Source organism: Bubalus kerabau, chromosome 2, assembly GCF_029407905.1.
Source record: "Bubalus kerabau isolate K-KA32 ecotype Philippines breed swamp buffalo chromosome 2, PCC_UOA_SB_1v2, whole genome shotgun sequence".
In the NCBI taxonomy this organism is placed as follows: Eukaryota; Metazoa; Chordata; class Mammalia; order Artiodactyla; family Bovidae; genus Bubalus; species Bubalus kerabau.
In genome coordinates, this window is record NC_073625.1 from 142,097,722 (window position 1) to 142,113,117 (window position 15,396).

At 38.3% G+C, this 15,396-nt stretch overlaps 1 protein-coding gene across 6 annotated transcripts in view; it reads left to right on the forward strand.

The window, feature by feature from the left end:
- The window catches only part of PLD1 (phospholipase D1), a 227,832-nt gene that overhangs the window by 156,470 nt on the left and 55,966 nt on the right, over nucleotides 1-15,396 (forward strand). For all 6 annotated transcript variants that reach the window (XM_055569071.1, XM_055569072.1, XM_055569069.1 and 3 more), the window contains 2 exons: nucleotides 7,882-7,992; nucleotides 13,621-13,709. In XM_055569071.1, the coding sequence (XP_055425046.1) occupies nucleotides 7,882-7,992; nucleotides 13,621-13,709 (200 nt within the window). The remainder of the gene's footprint in view (nucleotides 1-7,881; nucleotides 7,993-13,620; nucleotides 13,710-15,396) is intronic.

Consider the following 15,396-nt stretch of genomic DNA (forward strand, 5'->3'; position numbering starts at 1 on the left):
GCATATGGCCAGATTAGGGGTGCCCTGAAGTGCTGGTCTTGTTCATTTCAACCTGATCCTGGAGATATTAGTGAACTGTGGACTTTTTTTGGTCATCTGAGAGGAAACATGATATACGAATGTTTTAAGAAGGCAGAGGATGGATGGTTGGTTGGCATCACCAACTCTATGGACATGAATTTGAGTAAGCTCCAGGAGCTGGTGACAGACAGGAAAGTCTGGCGTGCTACAGTTCATGGGGTTGCAAAGAGTCGGACACAACTGAATGACTGAACTGAACTGAACCTAGATCAGAGTTTCCCAAATTGGGTTTTGCCTGTGAAATGCTAGTACCTATTCCACAAAAAAAGGTTTCCATGGAAAGATAGGTCTTTGCAGATTTTTAAAATATAGGACTTCTCAGTGCCTTTGTGATGCTGGTGTGTACATCATGGAATCACTAAGACTAAATATACTATGTCCATTTCAAGCTTAACTGATGTAGGATCTCTCATTCTGTGACATGTCTATCTCAATTTTTCCAAACACACACACTTTGAGACCTAAAATTTATACATGTGAAAACATACACTACTAGAAAGAGAATGAAAACGAGGAGACAAGTAAAGAGATTGCTATAATAAATCCTAGAATACACTAATTTTGTATTTATAAATTGATATTCTCTTTCTTAAAGAAGATTCCTCCATTGTTTAAAAGGGTTAGACCTCACAAAACATCTACTGGTTGCCAGTAGATGTTTTCAGAACTGCCAAAATAACTCCAGTTGTGAAAACAGTGGGTATGGCCAGACAAGTGTGTCTTTTTGAAGACAGGAAAATCTGAGAGGACCAGACGCTGAGGAAAAGAAAGGAAATTATACTGCTCCATTTCTCCTTTTCTGTAGAGTTCTGACCACAGCACTGTTTCACTTCACATTACTTACTGGCTGTAAACATTATTCATCTTGTTCTAGACATTGTTGTCAAGTTATGAACGTCTAGTGCTTAGAGGTTGAAAACAATAGCCTAGTCCAATCCTTGGTTTTCCGGAGAATCCAGAAGATAGCAGGGAGTTAGGACCTGGCTGTGTAGGAGGCTACTTAATTTTTAAAGAATTTGTTGTCGTATTTTCAAACCTTTCTCTCTCTCAGCTACCACGTAGCAATAGACAAATGACTATTTGAGAAATTTAATAAAATTCTTTGTTAAGTTTATTCTTTTTAATATTGATTTTAACACAGTTGTTGGTTTGTTTTGTTTTTTTTTTTTAACATAGTTTGTGGTTCATAATGTAATTTAGAGACCACAAGCTTACTTAACTGAAAAGGAGTGACATAATATAGCAAGGGGAAGGGGCAGATTCTAGTCAGACTGTATTCAAGTTTCTGTTTCACTACATACAAGCTGTATAACCTTGGGACAATTATTTCACCTCTCTTAATGCATTTCCTTCATCTTCAAAACAGAGATCAGAATAGTACCTGTCTCATAGGGTTGTGGTGATAATTAAAGAAATTAATCCATGCAAATCACCTAGAGGAATACACTTGTTTGAATTATGTCAGTATTAGCTACAACCTTCAGGCATTCCCTAGTGTTTTCAAAAGTTTGCAGTGAAGAAGTTGACATTTCTCTGGATGGGTCACAGGTTAGTTCTGGATACAAAAATCTTTATACTGTTTGTACCATATATGTTGAAATGGAGAAAAAGAACATTGGAGACAATAAGGTAAAGAAATTCATGCTGCTCTTTCATCTGCAGAAGAGAAACCAGTTATTTGATTTTTTAACACAAAAATGCTGAGCCCAGTCACCCTGAGGCACATACTACTGGTAATTCCAGCTATATGCACAGCTATTGCAGACGACTGACACAGCCAAACAAGGAGACTATAGAGCTCCAACAGGCAGAATGGAGACCTGCCCCCACCAGCATGAATTTCTGCTTCTAAAAAAAGTCACCCAGTCCTGAGATCTGACTTCAGCCACTTCCACTGACACTTAAATAATCTCGGTTGTTTCCCCTCAGTGTTGTGTGTTCCCAAAGCTTGCCAAGAGCACTTGGACAAGACAGAGCAGGAAAAAGGTATGGGGCGGCGGGTGGGAGGAAAGATGATTCTGAAACTGCCTATGCACAGAGTTTATAAAAGAACTTGTTTTCGCCCTAAAAAGAACAAACTAGGTTCCTGAATGCTATCATTTCCATTTACGATAAATGACCGAGACAGAAGACATCTGACCTGTCTATTAAGATAAAAGAAAGCACTTGATGCCAAATTAGCATCAACGTGGAATCGATACATGAAATAATACCTTTTATTAAATTGGGCAGCTTACAGTAGAAGAGTCATTTCTTAGTCATTGCCAAGAAGTCCTGTGAAAGTGAGGGAAATAATCCACTGGAGCCTTGTCTTCAATCTCTCTATTAAAAGAAAAGAAAAAATATATATAGGCAAATGTAATTGGCATTCCAATTATATGATTGGAAGAATTTGCTCTTCCACTTGGGGAAAATGTCCAAATGACACTCCAAAGGATGTCAGTGTACGAATCAATGTTTCAAAGAACAGCAAAATGTTTTGTACACTGATAGAACAAAGTAGATACTAGTAAAGAGGGAAAAATAGCCACTTGGCATTTCTAAGGAGGTTTCTTAACCTGGAAGCTGTTTTCCATTTACAGACCAGGTCCGCACATGGTAAGACTTCTGTGCATGTCTCTGGGTCTTGGCTGGCTGAAGCCGCATGAGCAGGGAGTGCTTACCCTGTACCCAGCATTGCACTGATTTGTGGATTATCTCATTTCATACTTACCAGTCTTTAAGTTGTGTTCTCTTTGACCCCTTATTTTTACATATGAGGAAACTTAAGGCTTTGAGAGGTTAAAATAACACAATGAGTAATGGAGGGGATGAGACTGGATTTTTAGCAGTCTGACTCCAGAGCCTGAGGCCATAGCTGCTCAGCAGAGAGACTGTCTCCAGTAAGCCCCAGGATGGTTGCAACCACCAAGGGCCCCAGCAAGGCAAAGCTGCATGGCATGCTTGCCTTTTGAGATCATCCTTTGTGGCTGCAGACCCAAATCCAGCCCCAGTTCTCCTTTTGCTTCATTCCGGCTTCCAAGAACTCTCAACTATATGTTTTTTCCTAGGACTTCTCTCCCCTTAAGTCTTGTTCTTCAAAAAGTATATTCTCTTCCATCCCTTCACCCTCAAGTTTAACTTTTCACTATTGCTTAGGCCAAAGGATCATCCCATTGGAATAATGACATACTGTGATGTGTGTGTTGATGACACTTGACTATAGGTGAATGGTTCTTAGAAGGAGGAGGTTGAAATTCCCTGTGATCCAGTGGCTAGGACTCCATACTTTCACTGCAGAGGGCCCAGTTTCGATTCCTGGTCAGAGAACTAAGATCTCACAAGCTGTGCAGCATGGCCAAAAAAAAAAAAAAGGAAGGATTTGGTAGTCGGAGGCAGATTCTTGAACAAAGTCCATTTCTGCAGTTTCTTGCCTGCAGTGCTTCTCAACACAGACTAGAAGAATGAGGCTCAATAATCTGACCACTTCTTTTCTCTCCCTGACCCATGCCACTTGTGAGCTGCAACATGGAGGCCAACTTCTGTATGAAAGACAAAAAAAAAAGTACTTTTGTTCTGTGATTGACTTGGGAGTTCAGAGAAATAAAAAGGAATTAAGATATGTACTGGATTGATAGGGAATAAAAGCATTACAGTAAGAGAACAGGAACTAGGGACAAATACAAAGAAAGTTTTGAAAGTTTTTCTTCAAGAAGAGATTTCTGCATTTTAGTCCACATATTCAGCTTGAGCCCACTACATGTAAGGGGATTAGAGCTGATGGATAAAGAGAAGGTTATCCTTTAAGTCAAAAAACAGGACACAGTACAAAGGAAAATGACTGGTTATAGTTACAGTCTTGAGGCTAAAGCACAGAATTAGAAATATGTCCTTTAAAAAGGGCATACGTGTACCTTAAAATTGTGTATTCAAACTTGAGATTTGAAAAGCATGGGTTAGATATGAATCTCAACATACTTGGGGCAGTAAGATAAGCCACATTTCTGTGTATGTAAGGGGGAGTTTGAGGTTTGTCTCAGTTACATTGGTTTGAAACAGACATGTTAAAACAAGTTGGTCAGGTCAGTTAAGAAAAGAAGTGAGTAAATCTTAAATTTAAAACAAAAGTAAGTCAATCAAAATGTCTTTGGCTTTCTTGCTAGATTTGTTTACAAATTTTCTAGCTTATCAATCATTTAAAGCAGTGGAGTTGATTTGTACATAACCTTAGGGCCCCTGGTTTAGTGGTAAAAGAGAAATTCATATTTTTAATTATCTTGTGGTGATAAATAGATTTTAGCTAATCAAAATCATAATAAATGAGTAATAGTCTCAAGTAATTTTTTCCTGTATTATTTGAAGGATATGTTCAAGTTTAACCAAAAATGATGACTTTTTTAAGTTAAATGAGTTTTCATTTTGAGAAAATGATATTTGGATTCAGACAATAAGATACATAATGCTAAACCTCCTCAGGGTGTAGATAACCATCTACCTTGTATGGTTTTATAGGCATCAGGGGTGGGGCTTCCCTCTACTTTATTTATGCTCTCCCACAGGCTAATGACAAAATGGTCTTCTTTTGGCTTACAAATGTACTTATTATAAACATTTAACTGCTTCTAGAAAGGAAAACATTTACCATTATCCTTCACAGGAAAGATGGCAGATATGTGACCTTCATGCTTTCCCTCCTGGCCGCCATTCGCCATTAACCCAGATTTCTTCCCCCATGTGTCTAGTTCCAAGAATCCACTTTTCAACATAGCTGTCCAGGAAGCCACTTGGAATCAGTCAGACTTGACCTTTGAGTTGACCCTTGCTCGACACTCCTGATTTATATCTTATGTGAATAAGTTTATTAAATCTTTGAAGGAGCAAATTTTGAAACTGAGAAAGTAAAGAAAATGTAAGGTGTTCGGATATGAGGGCAAGACTAGGACATTACCACCAAGGGTAGAATATAAACTTTGCTCATAACATTTTAGGGTGGTGTGTGTGTGTGTGTGTTAGTCACTCAGTCGTGTCTGAGTCTTTGTGAGCCCATGGACTGTAGCCTGCCAGGTTCTTCTGTCCATGGGATTTCCCAGGCAAGAATACTGCAATGGATTGCCATTCCTTTCTCCAGGGGATCTTCCCAACCCAGAGATTGATCCTGGTCTCCCATATTGCAGGCAGATTCTTTACCATCTAAGCCACCAGGGAAGCCGTTAGAAAGGTAGATCTACCATATATCAAATATCTACTGTGTGCTGTATAACAATGCTTTGTGTTTGTCATGCCTTTTTTTTTCTTTACAGCAGCTCTGTGTGGGAGTGTGTGGGTGGGCAAGTGTGTGTGTATGAGAGAGAGAAAAACAGGGACAGACAGAGCAATCGCAAGCGTTCAAAGGAGGAAATCAAGCCTCCATGATATTAAAATGACTTGTTCAAGGCGAAGAGCTAGTAAGTGCAGAGTGATAGTGCAGGCCTCAAGTGTTCCTACCTTTCCAGTACACTCTGCAGTTTTACGCATTGTTGACAAAGTAATATAGAATTGTATCAGGATGTGTGGCCAAAGAATCTGCTCAAGATGACCTGCATTTTCAGAGCCATGCACCTTAGCAACAAAATTCAACATAAATTTGAGTGAAGAAAGAATTGAAACCTCTATTTTTTTAACCTTTGTTATTTATGCTGATGAACAGTAATGGTGAAGATTATGTGAATCAAGATACTTTCCCAGTGTGCATTATATTTATCTAAGTTTTCCTTGTAAGTTTCCTTCTGAGATATTTTACTATTCTTGCTAATAGTTAAATTTTCTAATTTCATTATACATACTCATCAGATAGCATTAAATAAAATGCTTTTTGGGGAGCTATATTATGATAAGTACTTCATAATGAATAAAGAAATACATTCTGAGCATGGCACAATCAGTTTTAGTATTAGGTTTGGATTTCAGTAGTCTTATATCAGTATGTGCAATTTTTAAAGTTATTGATTAAAGCAAGAATTTTACCAGACCTTTTATTTGTAACAGACATAAGACTGATTTTGTATTGGATCATTTTATAAATTTCTAGTAAGTATGGGCTATTCTTTTATTTTTAATTTCAGTTGACCTCAAGAGGAACAGTTTCAGCACTCATTTCAAATCAGGATTAGTGAATATATTTTTTATAGTGATTCTTCTATGATAACATTCTATTGCTTAAGGAAAGTCAAGTAATAAGTATTTATTGAGCACCTACTATATGCCCAACAGTATACTGAAACAGTGGTTAGAATGCTGAAAAAAATTACAACCAATGGATTCTTAGTGTTGAAAAAGCCTTCCATGTGGCCAGACTGTAGCATAGCTATAGTCAGAAGCATCTATGGAATGATCTGCTACAGCTCAAATGCATCCCCTAAGGCTCTCATTAATAACAACAAATACTTATGTACCACTTACTAGGTGCTCAGCCTCCTTCTGCAAACTGCACAGTAATTCTTGGAATCCTCTTATAACCTTGCAAAGTGGATACTCAGTTTTATCGAACAAATCTGAGGCACAAAGAGGTTAAGGAACTTGACCAAGATGAAAGCCACTAGGTAGTTGAGCTAAGCTTTGAACCCAGGCAGTCTCACTGTGCATTCATGTATTTACCATATACTAGGTGTCTGAGCTGGAAGCTCTTATTGTAATCCAAGTGAGAGCAGGTGAGTGTCTGAAGAGAGGGAGGCGGCGGTATGAATGAGAAACTTGATAGTTGAAGTGACACATCAAGGATCAGACAGTTAATTAAAATCAGAATCAAGGTTAAGTGTCCAAATGAATCTATTTGTATTTTAGAATGTAGTATTCTGAAATTTGCCAACAAAGATCTGTATAGTCAAAGCTATGGTTTTTCCAGTACTCATATACAAATGTGAGAGTTGAACCATAAAGAAGGCTGAGTGCCTAAGAATCGATGTTGAACTATGGTGCTGGAGAATACTCTTGAGACTCCCTTGAACAGCAAGGAGATCAAACCAGTCAATACTAAAAGAAATCAACCCTTTAGGAATATTTATTGGAAGGACTGACTGATGCTGAAGCTGAAGCTAAAATACTTTGGCCACCTGATGTGAAAGAGCTGACTCATTGGAAAAGATTGGAAAACAACCTCATGCTGGGAAAGACTGAGGACAGGAGGAGAAAGGGGTGACAGAGAATGAGATAGTTGGATGGCATCACCGACTCGATGGACATGAGTATGAGCAAAGTCCAGAAGACAGTGAAGGACAGGGAAGCCTGGTGTGCTGCAGTCCATGGGGTCGCAAAGGGTCAGACACGACTTAGCAAATGAACAACAGTGGTTCTGAACAATATATATTTGAGGGAAAAGAGTAATTACATTATCAAGTCAGAGCTGGGGTGACCATATCATATGATTCAAACCAGGACACTTTTGAGAGTAAAAGTGTTATTAATACACCAGAATTCTGGTATAATTGTGGGGCCATCATGGAATGAAGAGTACAAACGACCACCCTACTCACAGCCACCAAAAGAGGTGCTTCTGAAATGCTCTTTTTAGAAAACACAACCTCCTGATTTCCAGTCATGAGTGAAAATAATCCTGGGTGGAAGAGCATATATTGAGGACTGGATTTCCAGCTGGGCTTCTTTAGTGTGGATTATATCTAAGGACCAGTTCCCTATCCACCTTCTCTCCCTCAGTGCACACATGTCACACAAGCCACTGTGATCACTTAGCTGTTTGGAAGAAAAAAGGTGGACTTCATTGTATTAATTCCTCTGGTATCATCTCCATTGTCTTACATTTGCTCATTTCTGATTGCTGCCTTATAGTTACTCCGCTCTGCTGCTGACTGGTCTGCTGGTATCAAGTACCATGAAGAATCCATCCATGCTGCTTATGTCTATGTGATAGAGAACAGCAAGCACTATATCTATATAGAAGTAAGTCTTTTTGAAACATTTATTTTTTTATTGGCTGAATTGGGTCTTAGTTGTGGCATGTGGGACCTTGGTTGTATGATGTGGTATCTTTTTGTTGTGGCACATGGTCTCTCTAGTTGTGACACGCAAGCTCTGTAGTTGAGGCACACAGGCTCCAGAATGTCTGGGCTCATAAATTGCAGCCCACAGGCTCACTTGCTCCACGGTATGTGGGACCTTAGTTGCCCGACCGGGGATGGGACTTGCATCCCCTGCATTGCAAGGTGGACTCCTAGCTTTTTTTTCCCCACCAGGGAAATCCCTAGAAGTAAGTCTTATTCATTAAATTGGTATGACAATCTGCCTTCCTGTAATATCACACAAAGAGTGCAGGGTCCCCACTCAGGACTTGCTCCATTAATGAGCGCATGTTAAGATGTGAAGAGGTCACCTGAAATTTGACTTCCCTGGCATACCTGACATTCACTCTGCATTTTCATTAACTTGGGACTCTAATAGAAATTCCCCAAGTCCTTATTATCAGAATGTATCAATTTATAATGTTATTAGCCAGAAATATCCCACCATGGAGATGTAAGTTTTGATCTGGCTTGAGTTGGAGGGTGTAAAGATGAGGTGTGTGCTGCCTCAGGAGAGCACATGCAGGGGTAAGCTGTTAACTGGTTAATGTAGAGACCACTGGATGCCATAGTTCAGGGATGTTGGAGCGGGGAGAGGCAGGAAAAGGAACATGGAAAAGGGAGAAGTAAGAATATTGAGGGCAGGTACCACCTTCTTCAATTCAGTGTCAACTACTATTTATTATAAAGCTTTTTCAGATCCCAGAGTTTGTGTGTAGAGACTAGGAGAAAATCTGCAGGCACTAGTTTGGGAACCTTAATCGTACTTCAAAGTAGATCTGAAGCCAGCTGCCAACACTTGGAATAGCCTTTAAAAATAAAAAGTCGTGACCATGGAAAAATAGCTCAGAGCACATCTATCCTCTTTATTTTAGTCTTTTCTTTCCCACTGAATTTTAAAATATGTGTGGTGAGGGACTTCCCTGGCAGTCTAATGGTTAAGACTGTGCTTTGCAATGCAGGAGTTGTGGGTTCCATCCGTGGTTGGGGAGCTAAGATCTCACATGCCCGCATGGCCAGAGAACCAAAACATAAATCAGAAGCAATATTGTAACAAATTCAATAAAGAGATGGAGTTGCTGGGGAAAAACATTCTAGCCCCACTTTCCTTCTCCTTGAGTCCTAGCCCTTCCCTTCCATGAAGTAATAATTCATTAAAGGCAAGTGAGAAAGAATTGGAGCTTAATTTATTTCATAGGCCTAGAGAAAGAGAAGGCTGATTAAAAATATTAGCAGGCTACATTTAGTGTGGTATCCTGGATGGGATCATACAACAGAAAATGGACATTAGTGGGAAAATTAGTAAAATCTAAATAAAGTCTAGAGTTTAGTAAAACTAATACTGTTAGTATTACAATTTCAACAATTGTTCAGTACGAATGCAAGATGTTAATAGCTGGTTCATCCATTGCCCTGCATGCTTTTGCTTTGTCTCTTTTTCATAGATTAAATCGGCTTTTCTTTGTAATGTTACCATGGCAGTAAACAAGGTCAGTAATGCCATGTGCCATGTACATGGCTATGGACGTAAACTTGGTTGAAATGCCTGTAGCCAAAGTAGGCGGTTGGCATGCACTCTCCTGTATCCAAAAAAGGAGAAGTTGAAGGACGTGAGTGTGTGTTACAGCTGCTGAGGAATGCTAAGCTTCTCTGTGATAGGAATTCAGAAGAACAAACATGGTTTGGTAGCCCCTGAGATTTTGATTGTTTGCTGCCCTAAAGTGGAAACATATTCTCAAATGAGTTTTTGAGCAAAGACTTCTTCTAAGTTTGTCTTTTGGAAGCTGTTAACAGATTTATGCACTGAAATTTAAAAGCTTGTGCAATAGTGAAAATTATAATGTGGCCAAAGGATGATAATCCTATTTTGAGTTATTGCCTATTTATCACTTTATCTTAAGATGATTAGTAGAGGTTACTCTGTGATGACTATACTTATAAATTACAAGTGTGTTAAAACAATCTGTATAGCAAATAGAATATGTAATATTCATAATATTTGTACCTAATTTTCAACAATCCTTTATGCAGCAGCTAAATCTTTCATACCATTATAATAATAATCTTGTACCTGGGTTTTTTTTAGTAACAGTTTTAAATAATGATGCATGAATTTATAAGCAGAAGTACTTAAAGCAAAAAAAAAATATTTCTCTTTCCATTTTATTGATTGATTTATATAGTACAACATACTTGCAAGAGAGATTTATAACTACTTAAAATAGAAGTTCAGGAATAGTAAGAGAACTAAACAAATGTGATAAGGCCAAAGAAGATAATAGGAAATAGTGGAGAAAATTAAACCAGGATTCTGCCATCTACCCTGTTCAGAAAGTAAACTTTGCATGAGATAGAATGTTTGCCAATATAGGATTTTTGATCATAAGCACCTACACAGTATGTCTGGAAAACCTGATTTCCCTACTAAGTTCAGAATGTTCCTACCATTCTAAAAACTTAATCTACAAGGAATTTGCATAATTACACAATTGTTCAGCTTTCTACTTGACTAAGATGATATGTTGCTGTTGTTCAGTCACTAAGTTGTGTTCGACTCTTTGTGACCCCATGGACTGCAGCACACCAGGCTTCCCTGTCCTTCACTATCACCTGGAGTTTGCTCAAACTCATGTCCATTGTGTCAGCGATGCCATCCAACCATCTCATCCTCTGTCATCCCCTTCTCCTCCTGCCATCAATCTTTCCCAGCATTAGGGTCTTTTCCAATAAGTCGGCTCTTTGCATCAGGTAGCCAAAGTATTGGAGCTTCACCTTCAGCATCAGACCTTCCAGTGAATATTCAGGGTTGATTTCCTTTAGGATTGACTAGTTTGATCACCTTGCAGTTCAAGGGACTCCCAAGAGTCTTGTCCAGCACCCAATTAGAAATCATCAATTCTTCGGTGCTCAGCCTTCTTTATGGTCCAACTCTCACATTTGTATGTGACTACTGGAAAAACCATAGCTTTGACTAGACAGACCTTTTTTGGCAAGGTGATATCTCTGCTTTTTAATAGTCTCTCTAAGTTTCTCACTGCTTTTCTTCCAAGGAACAAATGTCTTTTAATTTCATGGCTTCAGTCACCATCTGCAGTGATTTTGGAGCCCAGGAAAATAAAATCTGTCAGTGTTTCCACTTTTTCCCCATCTATTTGCCATGAAGTGATGGGACTGAATGTCATGATCTTAGTTTTCTGAATGTTGAATTTCAAGCCAGCTTTTTCACTCTTCTCTTGGGCTCTTAGTTCTTTTTTGCTTTCTGACATTAGAGTGGTATCATCTAGACAACGGTGCAACAGAGGATGAGATGGTTGGATGGCATCAATGATTCAACGGAAGTGAGCTTGAGCAAACACCAGGAGATGGTGAAGGAAAGGGAAACTTGACATGCTGCAGTCCCCATGTGGTTGCAAAGAGTTGGACAAGACTTAGTGACTGAAAGACAAAAACAACAACAAATTTGCATATCTGAGGTTGTTGATGTTTCTCCCAAGATCTTAATTCCAGCTTGTGAGTCTTCAAGCCTGGCATTTTGAATGATGTACACTGCATACAAGTTAAATAAGCAGGGTGACAATATACAGCCTTGACCTACTCCTTTCCCAATTTTGAACCAGTCCATTGTTCCATGTCCAGTTCTAACTGTTGCTTTTTGACCTGCATACAGGTTTCTCAGGAGATAGGTAAGGTGGTCTGGTATTCCCATCTCTTTCAGAACTTTTAATTTTGTTGTGATCCACACAGTCAAAGGCTTTAGCATAGTCAATGAAGCCAAAGTAGGTATTTTCTGGAATTCCCTTGCTTTATCTATAATCCAATGGATATTGGCAATTTGGTCTGTGGTTCCTCTGCCTTTTTGAAATCCAGTGTGTAGATCTGGGAGTTCTTAGCTCATATACTGTTGAAGCCTAGCTTGAAGGAGTTGAGCATTACCTTGCTAGCATGTGAGCCCAATTTTATGGTACTTTGAACATTCTTTGGCATTGCCTTTCTTTGGGATTGGAATGAGAACTGACCTTTCCCAGTCCTGTGGCCACTACTGAGTTTTCCAAATTTGCTGGCTTCTTGAACACTTTTACAGCATCATCTTTTAGGATTTGAAATAGCTCAGCTAGAATTCCATCACCTCTACCAGTTTTGTTCATAGTAATGTTTCCTAATGCCCACTTGACTTTGTACTCCAGGATGTCTGGCTGTAGGTGTGACCACACCATCATGGTTATCTGGGTCATTAAGACCTTTTTTATTAGTTCTTCTGTGTATTCTTCCCACCTCTTTATAATCTCCTCTGCTTCTGTTAGGTCCTTGCTGTTTCTGTCATTTATTGTGCCCATCTTTGCCTGAAATGTTCCCTTGGTATCTCCAATTTTCTTGAAAAGATCTCTAGCCTTTCCATTCTGTTATTTTCCTGTATTTCTTTGCATTGTTCCCTTAAGAAGGCTTTCTTATCTCTCCTTGCTGTTCTCTGGAACTCTGCATTCAGTTGGATATATCTTTCCCTTTTTCCTTTGCCTTTCACTTCTCTTTTTTTCTCAGCTCTTTGTAAGGCCTCCTCAGACAATCATTTTGCCTTTTTGCATTTCTTTCTCTTGAGGATGGCTTTGGTCACCACCTCCTGTATAGTGTTACGAACTTTCATCTATAGTTGTTCAAGTATTCTGTCTACCAGATCTAATCCCTTGAATCTATTCACCACCTCCACTGTCTAATCATAAGGGCTTTGGGATTTGATTTAGATCATACCTGAATGGTCTAGTGATTTTCCCTACTTTCTTCAATTTAAGCCTGAATTTTGCAATAAGAAGCTCATGCTCTGAGACACAGTCAGCTCCAGGTCTTGTTTTTGCTGACTGTATAGAGCTTCTTCATCTTTGGCTACAAAGAATATAATCAATCTGATTTCAGTATTGACCATCTGGTGATGTCCATGTGTAGAGTTGTCTCTTGTGTTGTTGGAAGAGGGTGTTTGCTATGACCAGTGCGTTCTCTTGGCAAAACTCTGTTGGCCTTTGCCCTGCTTTATTTTGTACTCCAAGGCCAAACTTAACTGTTACTCCAGATATCTCTTGACTTCCTACTTTTGCATTCCAACCCCCTATGATGAAAAGGACATCTTTTTTTGGTGTTAGTTCTAGAAGGTCTTGTAGGTCTTCATAGAACTATTCGACTTCAGCTTCTTGAGCATCACTGCTTGGGGCATAAACTTGGATTACTGTGATGTGGAATGGTTTGCCTTATGATTGGATTCAAACTATCTGGGACCCAGAGAAGCCCAATACTTTAGAAGAATTGGAAGTGGTAACAAAAAGTTGTGTGGAAGATGATATAAGTGATATTGTTTAGAACTGCATGAGACCCATAGTGAGATCAGGATCAGAACATATCTGCTCAGGGAAATACATATTTTTTTAATATCAGTGTAATTTTTTAATTATATACCACATTTTCCTTACATGCATACTTCTAAGATAGAAATTTATTATATAATTATCTCATTTATTTTGCATAGAACCAGTTTTTCATAAGCTGCTCTGATGACAGAGTTGTGTTCAACAAGATTGGTGATGCCATTGCTCAGAGGATACTTAAAGCTCACAGGTAAGCTTTTTAGCATTCTGGTATAAGCTGTTACTGCAGAAGTTCTTGCATTTACTGCTAAAATGACTTTCGAAAGCCCATTTTAAAAATACTGTCTTTTCCTAGCAGACATGACTTTTGTTCAGCTAGCAGTAGGTTATTGAGTCCTTGAATCTGCGTCAGTCGCTGAGAATTTTTGAGTCCGTTTTTGAGGGACTCTGAATGCTCCCAGAGCAGCCATTTTTTCCTGGCCAGTCTCTTTCCCACGCATTAGACTTGTGATTTGATTTATTTAAAGGCAGACAGTGAGTTGTGTTCACTTAAAAATCAAAGCAAAATAGTCAAAACATTTTCCCATGGGTTATATTAAAATTCTTGTTACCCTCTGTCTTTTTCAGCTCATGTGATTGTTTTCTTTAATAACACTTTTATTAAGATATAATTCACATACCATATAATGCACCCAAAGTGGATGATTCAGTCATTTTTAGTATACTCACAGGGTTGTGTGCAACTATCTCTGAATCAATTTTACAGCATTTTCATCACTCCAGAATGAAACTCCATACCTATTAGCAGTTACTGCCTATTCTTCCATTTCTTAGCCCCTGGCAACCACTGATCTACTTTCTTTCTCTGTAGATTTGCCTGGTCTTTGTGGCATCTAGAAATGCCACATGTAAATGGAATTATACAATATGTGGTCTTTTGTGACTTGCTTCTTTCACTTAGCTAAATGCTCTCAAGGCTCATCTATGTTATAAAATGTATCAGTATTTCATTTATTTTTATTGTCAGGTAATATCCCATTATTTGTATATGTGTCATATAAAAGGACTTATCCATTCATCAGTTGGTAGATACTTGGTTTGTCTCTACTTCTTGGCTATTACTGTAAATATTCTGTACTGGTTTTTATGTGCAGACATGTTTTCTTTACTTTAGGGGTAAAATTACTGGATCATATAGTAACTCTATGTTTAACATTTTAAAGGACATTTTAACATTTTAACATTTTAAGGAACTGTCAGAATGTTTTCAAAAGTGGCAACACTATTTTACATTCCCATAGTATATGAGGTTTCCAATTTTTCTGTATCATTACTAATAGTTACAATTCTCTCTCTTTTTGACTATAGTCATCCTAGTAGATGTAAAATGGCTTCTCATGTAGTTTTGATTTGAATTTTCCTGGTCACTGATAATACTGCGTATTTTCTTGTTTATTGACCATTCATGTATTATCATTGTCCGTTTTTAAATTATGTTGTCTTTTTATTATTCAGTTGTAAGAGTTCTTTATATATTCTGCATACAAATCAGATTTATGATTTGCAAATATTTTCTTCCATTCACTGTGTTTTCTTTTTTACTTTCTTGATACTGTCCTTTGAAACACAAAAGTTTTAAATTCTGATGAAGTTCATTATCTTCATTTCCCTTTATTGCTTGTACTTCGGCTTCATAGCTGGAAAACCATTGTCTGGTACAAAATCATGAAGATTTATCCTGTTCCCTTCTAAGAATGTTATAGTTTCAGCTCTTATAGTTAGGACTTGATTAATTTTGAGTTACTTTTTGTGTATGCTGTGAGATAGAGGTCTAACTTTGTTCTTTTGTATGTGGAATACTCAGTTGTTCAAGCAGCATTTTTGACAAGTCTATTCTTTCCCTGCTGAATTGTCTTGACACGTGCGACTAGCTTGTT